This window comes from Triturus cristatus, chromosome 8, assembly GCF_964204655.1.
Source record: "Triturus cristatus chromosome 8, aTriCri1.1, whole genome shotgun sequence".
In the NCBI taxonomy this organism is placed as follows: domain Eukaryota; kingdom Metazoa; phylum Chordata; class Amphibia; order Caudata; family Salamandridae; genus Triturus; species Triturus cristatus.
The window spans coordinates 58,415,425-58,432,246 of record NC_140591.1 but is presented as its reverse complement, the minus strand read 5'-3'; the positions used below and the strand labels follow the sequence as shown (position 1 = coordinate 58,432,246).

The 16,822-nt window shown below is 42.3% G+C and overlaps 1 protein-coding gene across 3 annotated transcripts in view; it reads right to left on the bottom strand.

The window, feature by feature from the left end:
* Positions 1-5,450: 5,450 nt before the first annotated feature.
* TRIM45 (tripartite motif containing 45) overlaps positions 5,451-16,822 on the bottom strand; it is a 93,268-nt gene continuing 81,896 nt past the window's right edge. For all 3 annotated transcript variants that reach the window (XM_085620972.1, XM_085620974.1, XM_085620973.1), the window contains exons 5-7: positions 16,114-16,228; positions 13,302-13,428; positions 5,451-12,397 (exon numbers count right to left, since the gene is read on the bottom strand). In XM_085620972.1, coding sequence (XP_085477098.1) covers positions 12,249-12,397; positions 13,302-13,428; positions 16,114-16,228 — 391 coding nt within the window. In that variant the 3' untranslated portion in view covers positions 5,451-12,248. The remainder of the gene's footprint in view (positions 12,398-13,301; positions 13,429-16,113; positions 16,229-16,822) is intronic.

The following is a 16,822-nucleotide window of genomic DNA, read 5'->3' as shown; positions in this document are numbered from 1 at the left end:
TAACCACTGATTCTTCACTGACCCTCTTCTAGTTCTGTAAACTGGGCTCTATTGACGTCTAAAAAGGACCAAATCTAGAGATCTGTGCACTTGTGGTGCCAATCTGCAGACAGGCTCCACATCTGAGGGTGCAGGCAGCCTAAGAAAGCCACTGCCATTAGCATGCATGAGTGGTGCTAGTATGCAGCTCTGTTGATCAATTCTGGAACAGGAGCACTGTTTTAAGATTTCTGGATCCAGTGTGATACCTAGGGAACAAGCATTCACAGGCTGAGGAATCTGCAGGTAGATCAAGGTTTCACCACAAAGATTGTTAACCAAGGTAAGTAACTTGTTCTGCATCCAGCAGTGGATATGGGACAGATAAGCGGATACGTTTAGAATGTTGTAGGTGTTCTATTCAAGCTTAAGATCTACCAGGGCACAAAATAAAACTATAATAAACCACGGTTTATAATCGTTTTGTTTTTCTTTGGGCTGCTCGAAAGGGGCGCAACGGTGCTCCGCCCTAGCAGATGAGCCGCGTCTGGAAAGGGCATTGATGCTGAATGTTTTAATTCCCTGTATTAAAGTTGCAGATGCTGACAGATTGATGACATATCTGGGAGAGCTGTATGTGGAGGGGCGTCTTTCTGACTTGCAGTGAAATAAAGAGGTTTATTAGTAGTTCTGGTCTATGACGGTGCATCTAGTGTTGAGGACTGGTTAAGATGTGCTGGATACTAGAAGCCTACCAGATGTTGGACAATGTGCATGCGTCTCGGGAGATCCTTTGAATGGTGAACATACTGGACAGCAACTGCGGTCTTAAAGTCACTTGAAGGTCTTGTATTGTGAGTACCAGATAATATAAAAGAGTTGTTAAAATCATTTAGAGAAATCTTGTAATGGTGGAAGCTGCCTTATCTTGGGGCTGAGATCTACTCAACACTGAGCTCATTACACCGCCAGCGCACTGCCTGTGTTGGCACCACCTGGTTCGCTGGAGCTGAGCAGTCAAGCTGCTTGCGATGCGGAGGGCAAGATACCGGTCTCCAAAGGATCATGCAGTGCATCCCAGGCAGACAGGGGGCTGGCCTCTGTGGCACACTGCCCTTAGTGCCAGACATGGGGGAATCTCAGTGGAGCCCTTCAAGCATATTCAATTATCCAATTCAAGCCAAGACTCGCCCACTTTTTCTTGGGTGTAACGCAGCGATGCGAGTCTCACCAATGCTGGTCAATATGCATGTGTGTCCCCGGACATCATTAGATCCTTGGGGTGCAAATTTCAGTCTTAGACAGATGACCTGCAGATCCTTGCCAATTTGGGTAATCAATCGCTTTGCAGCAATATAACCATGGCTGAGAGACAACTTTCTCAAACTAAACGCCCAAAAAAAGAAAATTCTGATTGCAGAGAAGCATTAAGATCTTCCTGCGTCGGTGCATGAGGCTGGCTGTGTTTTGTCTATGCGGGACAACTGTAACATCCTGTTTTTACCCACGTACGCCTTTGCAAAACTGCAGCATGAACAGCAATTCACTTATCTTCTAAAACCAATAAATGATTACGTGTCCAGTGCATGTAAACACCTCCACTGCTCGCCAGTGCAGTAGAAAATCCTTTTTAAATGTCTTTGCTTAATGCACAAAGTGTTTTTGCATGAGTGTATGGCCCTATTACGTTTCTGGCAGCGCATGGGTATGGGGGAAGACCATAAAATCTCACAATGGTGCAGAAATGAGATTGCAAAGAGTGAGCTAATGTGGGCAAAAGGGACTAGAGCTATCATCACTAAAGCGTGCCGCACTATGAAGATTACGCTGTGCCCCCAGACTCTCCAAATTAAGATCGACAAGAGGAACTTAGGGTAAAGAAATTTCTTGAGCACAGGACCAAGATTACCTCTTGAGAAAAAACTCTGTACGTTTTATGGCTCTAGCGTGGTAAAATGAACAACACTACCCCCTATGTTGATAGGCTACCTAGCTGCTGGTTGAGAAGAGAACTGCTAAGGTTAAGGATTGCGGTAAACCCATGTTATGTGAATAACGGGGTAAAAAAAAATTATGATTGACAGTAAGGGAAAATGCACCTGCACTTTGGGTACAACATGCGATATCCTACACCTACTACTGGATTGTCAGAAGGTCTTGGAGATACGAAGAGAGTTTTTATGTCCAATTTTAAAAAAATACGATATCAACAACAGGGACCAAGCAGTAAACCTCCTAACAGAAATGAATAATTTAGACATAGCATGGGGAAGTTTATCCAAAAAGTTAAAGAATTCCTCAATAGCGTTTTGAACTGATTTGCCTATTTTGTAGTTCTGTGTGGCCCATGTGACATGAAATGTCGAAGGGAATGCTGAGTATTTTATGAGGTTATATAATGAATTGTGATTTTAGAATATTTTATTGATGTGGTTTTAAAACGTTTGGGGACCACTGGTCTAAATAAACTTGTATTGAACTTGAACGTAAACACTCTGCCCTTGGTTCTGACTCTGTACTCCCTCCTAGCCCCTATGTTCAGAGAACATGTTGGTACTAGTAATTCCTAGCACATTCACAAGTGTACTGGTAAAGGGCACTAGGACAAGCTGTTACATCTCAGATCCATCCTTTCCCATGTGGCTTTTATGATTTCAAAAAAGTTTTTATTTTTGTTCATATGGCTGACTACTGTTCTTTAGTGCCAAGAAGTCATCCTGCCACTCTTTCTGCTTTACAATAAATAAAATAAATTGAACAAGCCTTTTTTCAGGGGTTACTAAGGCAGCCTTCGAGGCACTGACTCTACAGCTCCCCTTTCGTTGAGATCCTTCAGCGTCTTCTACACTTTCATGAAAGCCTCTTAGGACCAATGATCGTGGCCGGGCAGAAGCCACAAACCTCCCCTGAAGGACACAAACCAGGGTCTAGAAAGCCCAGCCAAGCGCCTGCAGATACCACATTCCTTCCTGCGTGCCCAATGGCTCCAGGTTTGGTAGTGCCAAGGCACATTGCCAAATCTCACTGCAATGAATTACCAAAATCTGCCTTGTCACCAAAAAGGCAGGTTTAATCTAAGAGCATGTCCATAAGGGATGCCTGGACATCCCCCAGGAAGACAGTTAACATCAGCCAGACATGGCGACTAAGTGCCACAGATGAAGCAATCGCTCTACCTAGTCAGTCTGCCATGTCCAGTCCGCAGCGTATTGTCAACTATGCTAAGTCCCTGCCATCAGCAAGAAGCTTGGTTCAGGATGGCTCTGCCTCCTCCCAAGACCATGGGCAGCACTTGCGTAGCTGAGTCCCATACTGTGTGGGTATAACGGCCTAAGAAGCATGCAGGGTTCACGCTGACTGCAGTGCAAGGCTTGCGGAAGAGGACATCCTTTTGCCAAAGGTGCCCAGCCTCTTGGATTCCCTATGGTGTGGTAGGAAATGCATCAGTTGCCTTTGGACATGGACGCGTGGATGACCAGGTTCTCTGGGTTGGGGTGCTGGGTGAGGAAGGCTGGTTCCCCAGGAGTGGGGAGGTGGGCGATAGTCCAAAAAAGGGCCCTGCGCACGACATCAGTGAGGGCTTCATTAAAGAGGAGAAGAGATTCATGGGGGCTACCCTCGGTTGAAGCACCTCTGTCAAGACAAAGGTCTTGACTGCCATCGAGGGCAGCATAAGGTCCAAGACCTCAGGCACCCTCCTCAACACCATGGCAAATGAAGTCCCTTCCTTTGTAGCCACACTAGAAGGGGAGACTAGGCCAGTGTCTGGAGAGGTGAATCGGACAGTTCTTCACACCAATTATCCTCGACCAAAGCCTCCTCCTGCAATTCACTACGTCAACAAGAGAGTAGGAATGGGTGGGCTCCAGGGAACTTAATTAGAAGCCCAGGCAACTGTGGTGGTGAAATCTGACCAAAGCTATATCTGAGTGTGCCACCATGACACCAGAGTGAGCAACGCTAGAGCAGACATGATTTGCACACTACTGGCTGAGGTCTGTCAAGCGTGTTACTTTTAACAGCAGGTGTTAATGTAGATCTGACTTCAATTCTCTATCAGCAGAAGCTCCATGTGTGCAACCCTGGGGAACTCCACAATTGTTTATCAAGAAGGTTCTCGGTGCCTTTCCCGTTGACCAAGTTACAGTTTTTATTCGGTAGTGAAATGTATTGTTCCATGAAATTAAATAGGGGCCAATCTAACTGATGACTTTGCACAACAACAAAAAGGAGCAAGGGAAACTATACACTCCGATACAAATTTCTACAAAATCATTAACACAGTCTAAGGCCCTTTTTAGAAGGCTAACCCCTGGCTTCAGGAGCAAGAGATTTTTCATCAGCACACAATACCTGAGAAAGAAGCATCCTATCAAATTGATGTCAGAAAACTTCGTAGTATTAGAGCATTTATTCTACCTGTCTGCCCCCTTTAGAAATATGAATTAATTTTTTGTCCTACGTGTCCAACCACACAATATGGAAGGTCACCCACCATATAGGGATAGTTTAAAAGTAAGTTGTCCATGTAGGCCAAATAGATTTGGATCCATGACAGATTTTCAAGATGATCAGCACAATCTAATTTGAGTTACTATATGTAAATCTATTTCATGGAGATATCCTAAAATCTTGAAAATCTGTCATGAACGCTATCCTCCTAGCACATAGGCTGGACATGTCCGCCTTAGAATGTCGTTTAATGGTATTCTTTCTTGCTATGAGCCGATGGAGGCCAGACACAACTGACTTGGGCTTCTCATCACATAGGGGTTTCAGGCAAGTAAACACCTGGTAATGGTTTAGACTGCAACACAAAACGACGGGTCGCTGGGAATAGTTCCTAGCACCATTACATTACGCTGTCAGACCAATTACATTACTTGATCTTACTTGCACAATGTGACAAACCTCGACTGATTGACAGTGAGTGATACTTCAGCAAGCTTTTATTCCTAAGTGTCTTAGCATCATTGAGGTCAAACTAAGTATTCCAAATACCATCCCATTTATGCAGGATGATGTGTTGAGCATTTGCCACATCACAGCCAGCACAGTGAAGGAAACTACACTGGAAAACACAGATCCTTGGATGAATGAAACACTTCACTTTCACAGGTCTGGGTCGAGACATTAGAAGCAGTGTGACAACTTTACACACTTCCATCATGCACCGCACTAAACGACGCCACATAACATTTCCTACACCACAACATCCCACACTCACCAGAAATTCGCCTTTATTTTGAAATTCAAAATGTCTATTTTCATTAAAATAAGGGGGCCAGGCTAGGAGTTAATTAGTTTTTTTTTATTTTCTCTGTTTATTTGGATAAAAACAAATGAGTTTGCATTTTAAAAGAAACTTAGTTTGCACAAGTTGCCAAATTATTACCTTCTAACCACAGAAGGGTACATAGGTAACATTTGTTTTGTGCATTATCAGGAAAAATGAGAGAAACATTAAAAAAATATTTTTTGTCTGCTTTATTAGAGTATGTTCCTGTAAGGAAAAGTACAGCATTGATTTATTAAGGCATTTATCCTTGAATAAAGCAGTTTTAAGACCAGGATTCCTAAACAAGACCTATGTTATTCTGTCTTTAAACAATCAACCTTATTAAATCTGACCCAGTAGTCTACATAACACACTCCAGGTTTCTCGATACATGGTAGACGCCTCCACTCACAAGGTCGCCACTCACACTGAATTTCACTGCCATAAGAAGCAGCCACATATCCCAAGTGGTCTCCAGCGTTATGCCCATCTCACGTTTTGCCCCTCCCCTTACATGTCACACTGTTTTGGGTGCTGTGTATCTGTCACATACATGCTATCCTAGAAGAAAGAAGCTGTATGTACAGAAACAGATTTGGTTTGCTGTGTGGATGTGCCCTGTGATGCCTGAACTGGATGGACGTGACAAGGCACAAACTAACAGAACGGAACCGTGCTTCAGGCATAGTGAGGCACAGTCGGAATCCAAACCGAACTGTGGTTCTGGTACCTTAAGCACAACCAGACAGAATAATAATCATACTAATCTAGAACACTCTACCATTTGCCTAACCTCTAGGCCTGATGACAAGTGTTATTATGACCGCAACCCACCATTATTCATTTTATTGCCATCAGAAAGATGAAAGGCAGAGGGCACCTGCCTGTATACAAACTTGCGAATTTCAGATTACATAGATCTCTACAATAGGTGTATTGGTTCACTGGCCTATCTTACTATGCTTCAAGAGTAGTAAGGCACGGACAGAAGTAAAGAATTGCTTCTGTGCAGAGTAAGGCACACACAGACAGAACTGTACTGTGGGTTGGGAACAGTACTCCACGGCCATCAATGCACTAGACCTGTGCTCAGGACCCAGAAGGGGAACAAAAGAACAGAAGTGTGCTTAAGGCATAATAGGCAGAATCAGAATAATGGTAAGGCAAGACAGACTTGTGCTCAGAAATACTAGGTCGCCAGATGAGCAGTGTCTGCTAGGGACAAAGTACATCCTAGTTCTATATAGAGAAAGGTACAATAAGTCAGGACGTCACTATATTTCAGGCATAGGAAAGCACAGTCGCAATTAGAAGACAACGGTACTTTGTAGACAGAATAGGATTGTTGTTTGGTGCATAGCAACGTATACAGGCGTAGCATGAACAGAATAATAAGGCACAGCTACCAATAGAAATGTGCTTCAGGCACAGTCACAAGTAGTAAAGAACCACACCACAAGCTGAGTAAGGCACTCCGCAGAACAGAACTTTGCTTCACACATAGTAAGGTATAGGCGTAGACAGAACAAATCTGTGCTTCAATATTAACAGCGTTCAGCCACCAATACAAGTGTGCTTCAGGTATAGTAGGTCACAGCAACAAGTAGTAAAAAACCTGTCTCATTCATACACAACAAAACTGTGAGTACGGGCACAGTCACAGCCAAAAATACAACCGAATTGTGTTTCAGACACTGAAAGACAAACACACAGGATATGTGTGCTTTTGTAACAGTACAGCACAGTCATGAGTAAAACACAACACTGCTTGAGGCATAGTAAGACATGCATGCACACATACACAGATAACTACTTTAGGTAGTAATATAATGGTGCATCTGTGCTACATCTAGCACAGAACAACCAAAGAGCAAAGAAAGGGCTTTAGGAATAGTAAGACATATCCAGAATAGAACTTTGCATATTGTACAATCAAAAATTGGACTTTTGCGTATTAAACAAGTCTATTTGTTCCCAACCAGAGATCACTAAAGGATTTAGACTTGTGTGTGAACCACTGCAAAATACATAACATCTTATTGTCAGTGGATGAAAAATTGATATGTCTTTCAAGAATAGGATATAAAAGGATGGATGGCTTTGAGTACTGCAGTGTACATGCCATTGATGTGCATTGACCACATAAAGTAAGTCTCTTTCTGACACATCAAGAAATACAGTATTAGCCTCAGCTGCAAAGAACTGTGAGGAAGAAAGTGCATCTGCAAAGCATTACATTCTTACATTCAGGACAGGACTCAATAGCAAATCACTTCTAAGATATGGTACTAAATTAAATTGAGGCTAAACAATCACAAGAATTTGATGATAAAAATGTTTCTTTGCCTGAACTTTTCTACACATCACATAGTCCCTCTGCAGCATTTGTGGAACTATATCACCCCAGACGTATGTAGTAAAGTTAACATGTTGTGGGGTACTAACTTTTGAACATTTTCAGTCCAAGGGAATGGATGATATAATCTTTATGCAATGTCACGTGGCACATTATGAATCGGACATCCCTCATAAGCAAATTGCGGCCTGCTTGGGAATCCAGGCCCTTTCTGAGACTACTTACTTGGGTTTTATATTCTACAGTACTAAACTCCATGATATAAGAAGTTTAAAAAAAAAAAATCACTAGTTGAAATGTGAAGTAGAAAAAAAAAATTCTATCTCAGTAATGATATACCATTCAGAGTATTTGCTTGGAATTACTAAAGCTAAACATCACGTGTTCTTGATTCAGAAGGTGAGTTTAGCTTCCGTCTGCGTACTGATTTTGGAGCAAAAAACAATTGCTGAAGGAGGTTGCATTGTGGACAGATTAGCATTGATCATGTATATTTGCTACTGTAAATTAAAGTCAATATCTATACTTAAATTCCTGTAAAGAATATATCACAGAGGATATAACATATGCTTTTATGGTTATTACACACCCTAACATGTTTTTTTAGTGATAGATATACAATGAAGCATAAATAAAATGTATTTCGAGCAAAATAAAAGTTCAATTGTGTTTTAAAGTCAATAAGACAATGTAAATGTGTGTGTTCAACGACTGTAATTTACTAAAGAGAACTATTTCAGTAATATAAAAAAAATCCTTAAATACTGTCCGACACTTAAGGCACAGGATATAATTTTGGGCACAACATGATATAGTTTTAAGGCACACACACGGTTTTAAATCTAACAAGAATGTGTTACAGGCACAAAGAGAATTGAAAATCAATTTTTCATATTTTAGACTGAGTACATAGCACATTAGAGAACTGTATCTTCAAGTCAATGTAAAAAAGAATTATAAGACAGCAAAGCCCTACTAAAACCCAATTATCAGCAACCTAGGTGTGACACACGTAAAGAAATGAAAGGAGGCTTTGTGCTTATTACTGCTTGTGTCCTACCAGAACATTAAGAAATGACGTCCTAAATCTGCCCTGTGAGTGGAAAAGATTAGACGCTAACCTTGGCACACAAAAACTGCTTGGAAGACTAACAGAAAACATATTTCAGCTGGCAAAACACAGTCCAAATAATGGGCTGATACATCTCATTTGAAACACTGCGCTTAAGTGGGAAGCATGGACAGACTCGTCCACAAGTTCTTCCTAATTGATACACCACTTGATTCATACATTTGGCACGGAGACCTACTCCATTCAGGAACGAGAACCAGGAAGCGGATTCATGCCCACTAGCTAAAACATGAAAACCGTGTGCACCAAGATTATATATCCTAACAGCTGAAGGCATGTTGGCCCATCTGAAAAATAGACTACATTCACAGGCATACATTCAAATCAAATTTTAGCCCAAATAAAAGCCAAAGACACTTAAGGTTACCTGTTGAGATGAGCACAAAAAATACTTGCCTAGGACAAATCTTCAACAAGATCAAAATTGGGCCTAATACTTTTCACTGCCACCTCCGCCCCTCAAGTCTGCTAACAAAAAGGGTAGAAAGTAAATGGTCCAAGAGACATCAGAACAAAAAAAACCACATATGATTTAAGAAGAACCAACACAAAAAGGCAATCATAACACAGGGACAATAAGTTGCCAGAGCTAAAACAGAACTCCTATGTTGACATGGTGAGAGTTCTGGTTATGAATGGCGAGCGAATGGCTATGAAAAGGAGAACTGCAACCTGAAAAAACAAATAAAATCTCCAATTCTGTACAGAATTCTGTACAGAGGATCTCACACCTTACTTAAAGCATAGGGAGAAAGAGGGCACAGAAGGATAAATATCCTGCTACACAGCTGCAGCCAGTCACACATCTTGTTGCTGAGACATTCTTGGCTACCGAATTGTAAACAGTAAACTTGACAAAGTAGTCTGATGGTTGGACTGGAAGAACTGAACAAGCACTGGGAACGCCAGCTAGACACAGTTAAGAGGAAAGCAGCCATGATGTGGGACACTAGAAATCCTAATTTAAAAAAAGCAATTGCTAGACAACCATGTGTGAAAATAAGAGTGTAAAACACCAATACAGCTGAAATCACTGAGGTACTGGTTTCTAGTAACTATTCCTTCCTGCGCATGGAGAGATAAAACAGTTGGCTACTAAATCAGAGATTTGCACAGTAAAAACTGAACAGAGCTGAGTGATGCACGCTGCAATCAGGTTTACAAAGAACAGAGGTCAAGTAAAAGACATTATGAACTAAATGAATGGGTCCAACTTTGGCACAATTCATGTACAAAGTAAGTACTAACAGGCAACTTGAGCGATAAACAAGAACATGTACACAACACACCCTATTCCAGAGTGGGGGTTCATGCACTCCTAGGCAAGCATACCAAACTCAGAGACAATGTCCATGTTAAGTCTGACCAACTGTAGCTTGAAGAGATATAAACATGCTAGTACAAATGTGGCACACAACCACTTACCTCGCATAAGAGAGGTTTTCATCTGTTGCAGCGGCTACGCCGAAGCACTGAAACAGAATTGATCAAAAGAACTCACTAAATAGCAACCAGCCTTTGAATTAATAAAAAGGAAGAACCATGTCTGACTCATCTAGAGTTATCGCTTGGCACCGAAACAATAGACTTTGCTACTTGACAGAATGGATTCTAACAACCTTACTGTGATAAACTGAGTCAGTCAAACAGATTCACACCAGTGGACTACAACTTACACAAAGGTCTCTGTTGACTGGGCTCAATCTTGTGAGATATATAAATAGCTTTAGTGAACAGTCACCATTGCTAATCACTCTGCCAATTCATCAAGTATAGTTACAGCAAAGGATTTTGTAGCGCCATTATATTACCTTTTCAGGCCAATCACATTACTTGATCTTTCCTACGAAATGTGACAAACCTCGAGCTTGCCAGTGAGTGAGACTTTTGCAAGGTTTCCACCCATCACTTTTCTGTGAAATGGGCACACCCAGGCCTGAGTTCACTGCTCATTGTGTCACATCACTCAAGCTAAACCTCACTGAAAAGGTCTGTGCCGGTCATAAATAGTCAGGGTAGCTTGCATTCACACTCCGCGGGAACTTAGCCTGGCGGTTCGAACTGCACTTTTCCTATTGGAGCAGCACCAAGGCTGATTTGCATATAGCTAGTCTGTCTAAAGTGGCATAGTGGGTAAAAAACGACGGACTGGAATGAAGCCCAGAGCAATTGCCAGTGGCTGATACTTTTGCAAGCATACTGCCATTTCATCCAAAATGTAACTGTGTTTTCTTTAGTGTGACAGAAAGCATGTTCTTGCACACTCACCTACCACTGCACTGGCAGACGTTTGTGCTACAGTAATGACCAACAACTTGACTATATCCCAGTCCTTGCACCAAATGAACGCAAGTTGCCCTGTGTCTCAGTGTGATGCCAGTGAGGTCACTTGACCCTGCCTAGCACTATGGTGGTGATGAGGAGAGGAGTTCCCCCTGGCTAACAGTGAGGCGATGGAGATGCTGGTAGTGGTGGTGTGGCTGGCGAGGAGATGCGTTGCCATGCCTAACAATGTGGAGGTGAGGTGGCTGAGGAACCCCTTGGCCTCCCCCTAGTTTCTCTAAGCAGGGAAGTGTTGGAAATCCGGGTGCCGCCCTCAAGAAGAAGACACCAAGTACCAAGTCTACCCCTCGCTGGTTGACTGGTACTGCATTGTGAGCACAATGACGTAGGGAATGGCAAATTCTTGGCACAAGTGACAATTAGGGAGAACAAAGTCAGACGTGTCCTGCTTTATCTCACTGTCACCATTACGCAATTTCTTATAAGGCCTCAGGTTTCTTTACCAAGGTTCTTCTACTGAACCCAGAGCCCCGCTAGCGAACCCTCCCACCCAAGCGGACATACTGCCCTCACAAGGCCCATCTATCCCTCTATACACCCCAGGGATTTCCCCCCCCACTGCATACCGATCCAGATTACTACAAATTAAGGAAAAAAAACATTTTTTTTTATATAGCACTAAATACTGCATCCAGCAAGTGTTACCATTATTCAATTCAATAAGTTCCAATTTATCAATCATAGGAGGATGCAATGCCAGTGTCATGACCTGCATTCAATCTTATTACCTACATGCGGGAATTTGATTTCATGAACTACATGCATTAGATAGGGGTTGATCCTTCAAAATATTTTTTTCCACAAATTCTGATATAAGGGAATATATTTCAAAGTGAACAAAGATTTCCTCTAACAGAAAACCAAGTTTATGGCCTAGGACAGGGCAGGCTTGTTTTGTTGTCATGTGGGTGTCTATTCCCAGTAGTCGGGCCGTATGATGAAGCACTTCTGGTACTTGTGCGTAGTTTTTTCACGCCCCAAGGAACTTTGATTAAACATGGACAGACTGAATAGCTCTATTGGTGCCACGTCTTGTCTGGATGGGTTTTCATAGGTTGAACTTGGAAATTGCGAAGTGCAGGGCACCTGCCAGTAAAATAAGCCCCGTTCAGGCAGTATACATGTAGCTCTGTGCCATAGGTTGGATATGCACCACAGGCTTACAGGGCTACAGTCCTTAACAAGCTCCTGTGCCCATTGTCTCCTGCAATTGCCGTACACTCTGAGTTCTCCAGCATCCCTCCGCAGCAGGACCAGTGCGAATGTCCAGGGTGTCCTTTGTGCCCATGGCCACAGCCTTGGTAGCCACCTGCCAAAATCAGAAGACAGACATTAGTAACAAGAATACAGTGCTAAATGCTAGGCTTGAAAAGACAAGAAACTGATGGATTCAGACACAAGGACAGCACCAGATGTAAAACAAAAAGACAGAGTACGGAGTGATGGAAAAGGGGAGTGGGAGGGTCCTCACATATAGGAATCCAAGACTTCCTTGTGGGCTAAACACTAAAGCAGGGGGGTGGAGATGCAATGTAGAATTCTACGACTGCCCGCACTCTAGGTCTACCATCAGAGGACACACAGGCAGCACCATGGCAGTCAAGGATCGCTTGCACTTATGTCATGCTACTTTGCATCCTAACCCTCAGTTGCTTTGTGATGGCAAACAGTACATTGCACTTTAATTCTTTGAAATTGTGCAATAGCAATTAAAGACTGCATACAGTCATAGAAGGCATCATACACTACTGTGAGCTTAGAGTGTAACATAGAGTCTTTTACTGTAGTGTTCTTTCACTGCCATTAAAAGCCATCATAGAGCGGGTTACATTGCAACGCCCGGTGAGCTTTGATTGAGAGAAGCGGGTTGGGTGCAACGTAGCATTCTGTGATTAGCGATATTTGACTTGTATCACATAACACTGGGGAGGGGAAAATCTACATTCTCTCTACATTATGCGAAGTGCTGGTCCAGAGTCAAGGTACTTTGCAGCCTCAAAACACCTGAAGGAGACTCTTCACTATTGCATTACAAATATGAGAGGTGTAATGGTGCACATAAATTTCACTGTTCAACCTGAATGCTAGGAGGTGTCTTTCTTTGGGTCACTAAACAGAAAGCCTAGGCCCACATCTTCCCGTGTGATGTTAGGGCACACGCACTACATTCCGAGGCGCTTACGGGACCTAACCAGCAAATCTGGGACACCTACCTGGCATGGAACCGCCGCATCCACAGCGAGCATCCCTCTGACCCCCGCTGGAACAAAAGGTGCAGCAGTGGAACACACCTGAGTGTTTGCGGAACTTACTCTTCACAGTCAAGAGAAAAGGAGAACCCTGAAAGCAAATAAAGTGTCAGTAGAACTATATGAAATAAGAGCACCCAAGAATGACGTTCTTCATAACTAAACAGTAATTTTAGAACTGCTAGGTCAACCCGCGGCATCAATAGTTTCAACACTCCACAAAACTCCACGAACATTTCAAAAGCTCCTTCCAAGAGATATCTTGTGTCTTTGAGTTTAAGCTTAGGTCTCCTTACTCAGGGTTACGTTTCTATCAGTTCTGCATTATGGCAGCAGCATGTACGTAGGCTGCGTGTTTTTAAACAAAGGTACCATGCTCATAACAGCCCTACGAACCTCTCTCCAAACTGAGGTAAAGATTCCATGTGTTCATGGGTAGAACACGTCCCCACTGGATGCCGTGGAGGCTCGCGTGAAATGGTAGATGTTGATGTGTACCAGTGGAAAATATTGCAGAGATCTCAGACTGCCTCACATTGCACTATATTGTACTGCCTACAATCCACCCAGGTATATTTAGTAATACTAGGTGGGTAGCATTTTCTTAGCAGTGGCTGAAGCAAAACAGTGGAAAGCCCTTCTCAAAATGTTTCCGACAGAAGTTGCACACTGCAGTTCCATAAACTCCTAAAAATGCACTTCTTTAGAGCGTGTTGCGATTAGGTTCTGTATTCTAACCAAAAAAGAGAGCTGGGCTTCTCTTCCCAAGTCTTTCTGTTCTTGTAGACAGATCTCCTGGATCAATGGACTTGTGTCTGAGACACCTCTGTAAGGAATCATTTTAAGTGAAAGAGGCACCCAAAATGATACTCAAAATGCAATTTCTTTTAAAGTTTTGTCTACTGCCAATTTATTTTTTAACAAGCACAAATTTACAAGTTCAATAAATTCCCTTATAAGCACTGATATTAGATACATTTCAAATGGGAATTCACCAAACTCCTCAAATAATAATAAAATAACACATGTTAAATATATAATCCCATAACAAATCATATAATAAAACAGCTATCAACTGATAAAAAAGCCAACGTTAGTACCGCAACACATTTTGCTTTTTCAAGGCTAAATTCAAATGATGCTGGTCATGTCGAAAGCCCACAATTGCAAAGACTGTACCAGCCAATATCCACTCTGTCATGGCTTTATTCAGATAATTATTTCAGTTAAAGAGGCTGGCTCTCTTTATACTTGTCTATCGTGCAGTTGTGACTATACATCTTGAAATATCCTTCACATGAGCGAGCCTACCAGTATTCGTTATAGAAACCGGCAATTTTCACTAAACAACTGCTATGAACAGCGTCTACTTTAGTGAAGCCACACCTCGCGTTCAAAATATAATATCACTCTAATAAATCCAGGCGTCTTGGTGATCCCTTGTCGAAGTCCTTAATTACCAATGATAAGGTTACATTTCCAAGCGGGGCAAGGACGTGGTACGGTTGTAACCAATCTATGGACGGTCCCAGTTAATGAAGATCAGGCAAGCTGCACTCCCAACGGTCAGCAGAATATCATGCCAAAGTTCATAGTCAATAACACTAAGATTGCATTTCCTACACAGTAAAAGCTGTTAAATAGACTTACATTTGGGTAAAATATTGTGTTCTATGATTAGAGATTGTTGGAATCAGAGGGTGCTGGAGAAATGTCAGGTAGTACGCATGTACGTATCTACAAACTCTAGGAGGTAATATATAACATAATAAAATATAATATAATATAAGCAAGCTGTTGGTCCCTTCTCGGCTAACTAGGAGAGATGAGGTGGTGATGTAATGGTAGAGAATGGAATGGTGGTGGCTTCTGTTCATAATGTCAGCATGGATATCTAGTTTACAAACATGTACCTTCAAAGGCTGATCCTCTGAATGTTGGGCTTTAGAGCCGTGACTTGTTTTAGAGTTGATGTGTACACATCCGTAAGGGGTTTGTAGAAGATGGATTGGTTGCTGCCCCTGGAGCATTTGGGTCAAATTTGGTGCTAGCCAGGATTACAAAGAGAGGGACTAAAGGGCAGAAATCCGCACACCACCACTAATGTAGGAAGTTACTTGGTACTTTACTCTCCCTATCATCGATGTCCAGCAGCGGTAACTAAGCCAGCGCGCCCCAAGTGAGGTCTAGCCTTGGCCCCTATTGACAAGGATATACACTACTCAGCGCAAACACTAAAGGTAAATATGTATGGGTAGCAAACACCCTGAATTCATCTTGACCGGTTTTGGGTGCATTACTTGCTAGAATGAACTTAAGACAATGCCCAAAACACACTAACTTTTGATCTTCACTCATGCCTGAAGGAACCACGATCAACCAATGTCTGGCACTAAATTGTCCTCTTGAGCATAGAACCCTAGGATTTTTATAAGGTAAAGAAAATACACTGATTAACATACATTTATTAGCCTTCCAGTGGTACAGGCATCAATGCAAACATGATCCTCAAGTAACCCGAGGACCCTGTTTTTTAAACGATATTTGTAATTGCACCATCAACACCTCCTATTGCTCATTTCTTTACAGAGGCCAAGGGTTGAATGAGGAGTCTTAACTACCTTCTCTCCTACTTGGGCAACTTGATATACATAAGCGTCAGAGAGAGAAGATGCCACTATTGATTCTTCTATGAGCTCTAAATCTGCTCATGTACATAATACTCGTTCGTGCAAAACATAAGATGTGTACATGGAGCACCTTTGTAGATTCTCACCTGCACGTGCTGCCCTTTAATGCAAACGCCAACTGTGTACATGCCTGGAGCGTGGGGTGTGTACGAGACACTGTATGTCCCATCGTTGTTGTCATGAACGGTTGGCTTTATTACACTGTAAATAAAAGTGAAAAATGATTTAAAAAGCAAAGGAAAATATGGCTATGGGGTGGAATGGATCTAGAAAGTTTAAAACATGACAGCAAGAAGGAATTAATGAAAGTGAAGAGAGAGAGGAGGGATGGAAAAGAGAAACATGATAACTTTATTTGTATGCAATATAATAGCAGACTTTAAACAATTAAATCAACAATAGGCTTTGATGTTCATTGTTTAAAAACTATGACGTGTCGTTCCTGCACTGGTCAAAATGACAAGGACAAAGGACTCCTCGGTAGTCGAGGACATTTCGGCAAGGCCACGTACTAGTGCTTGTATGTGAAAGCGGGTATGGTGAATGCTCAAGTGCTGCTATCACACACACATCCGATCAGTTAATATATGCAGCCAGACTGGACAGGCCATTCTACCACTCTGGCACTCCCTCTGTGAGGTGCTTGTTAGGGGGCTGGTTTTGGAGCTAGACAGACTGCCAGTCCCAAGGTACCGAAAGTGAGTCGCGCTGCGCTATATAAAGGACAATAACATAACATGTGATAGTGACATCTAGCTGCAGATTCCTTAACTTAGAATATCCCCAGGCGTCAGA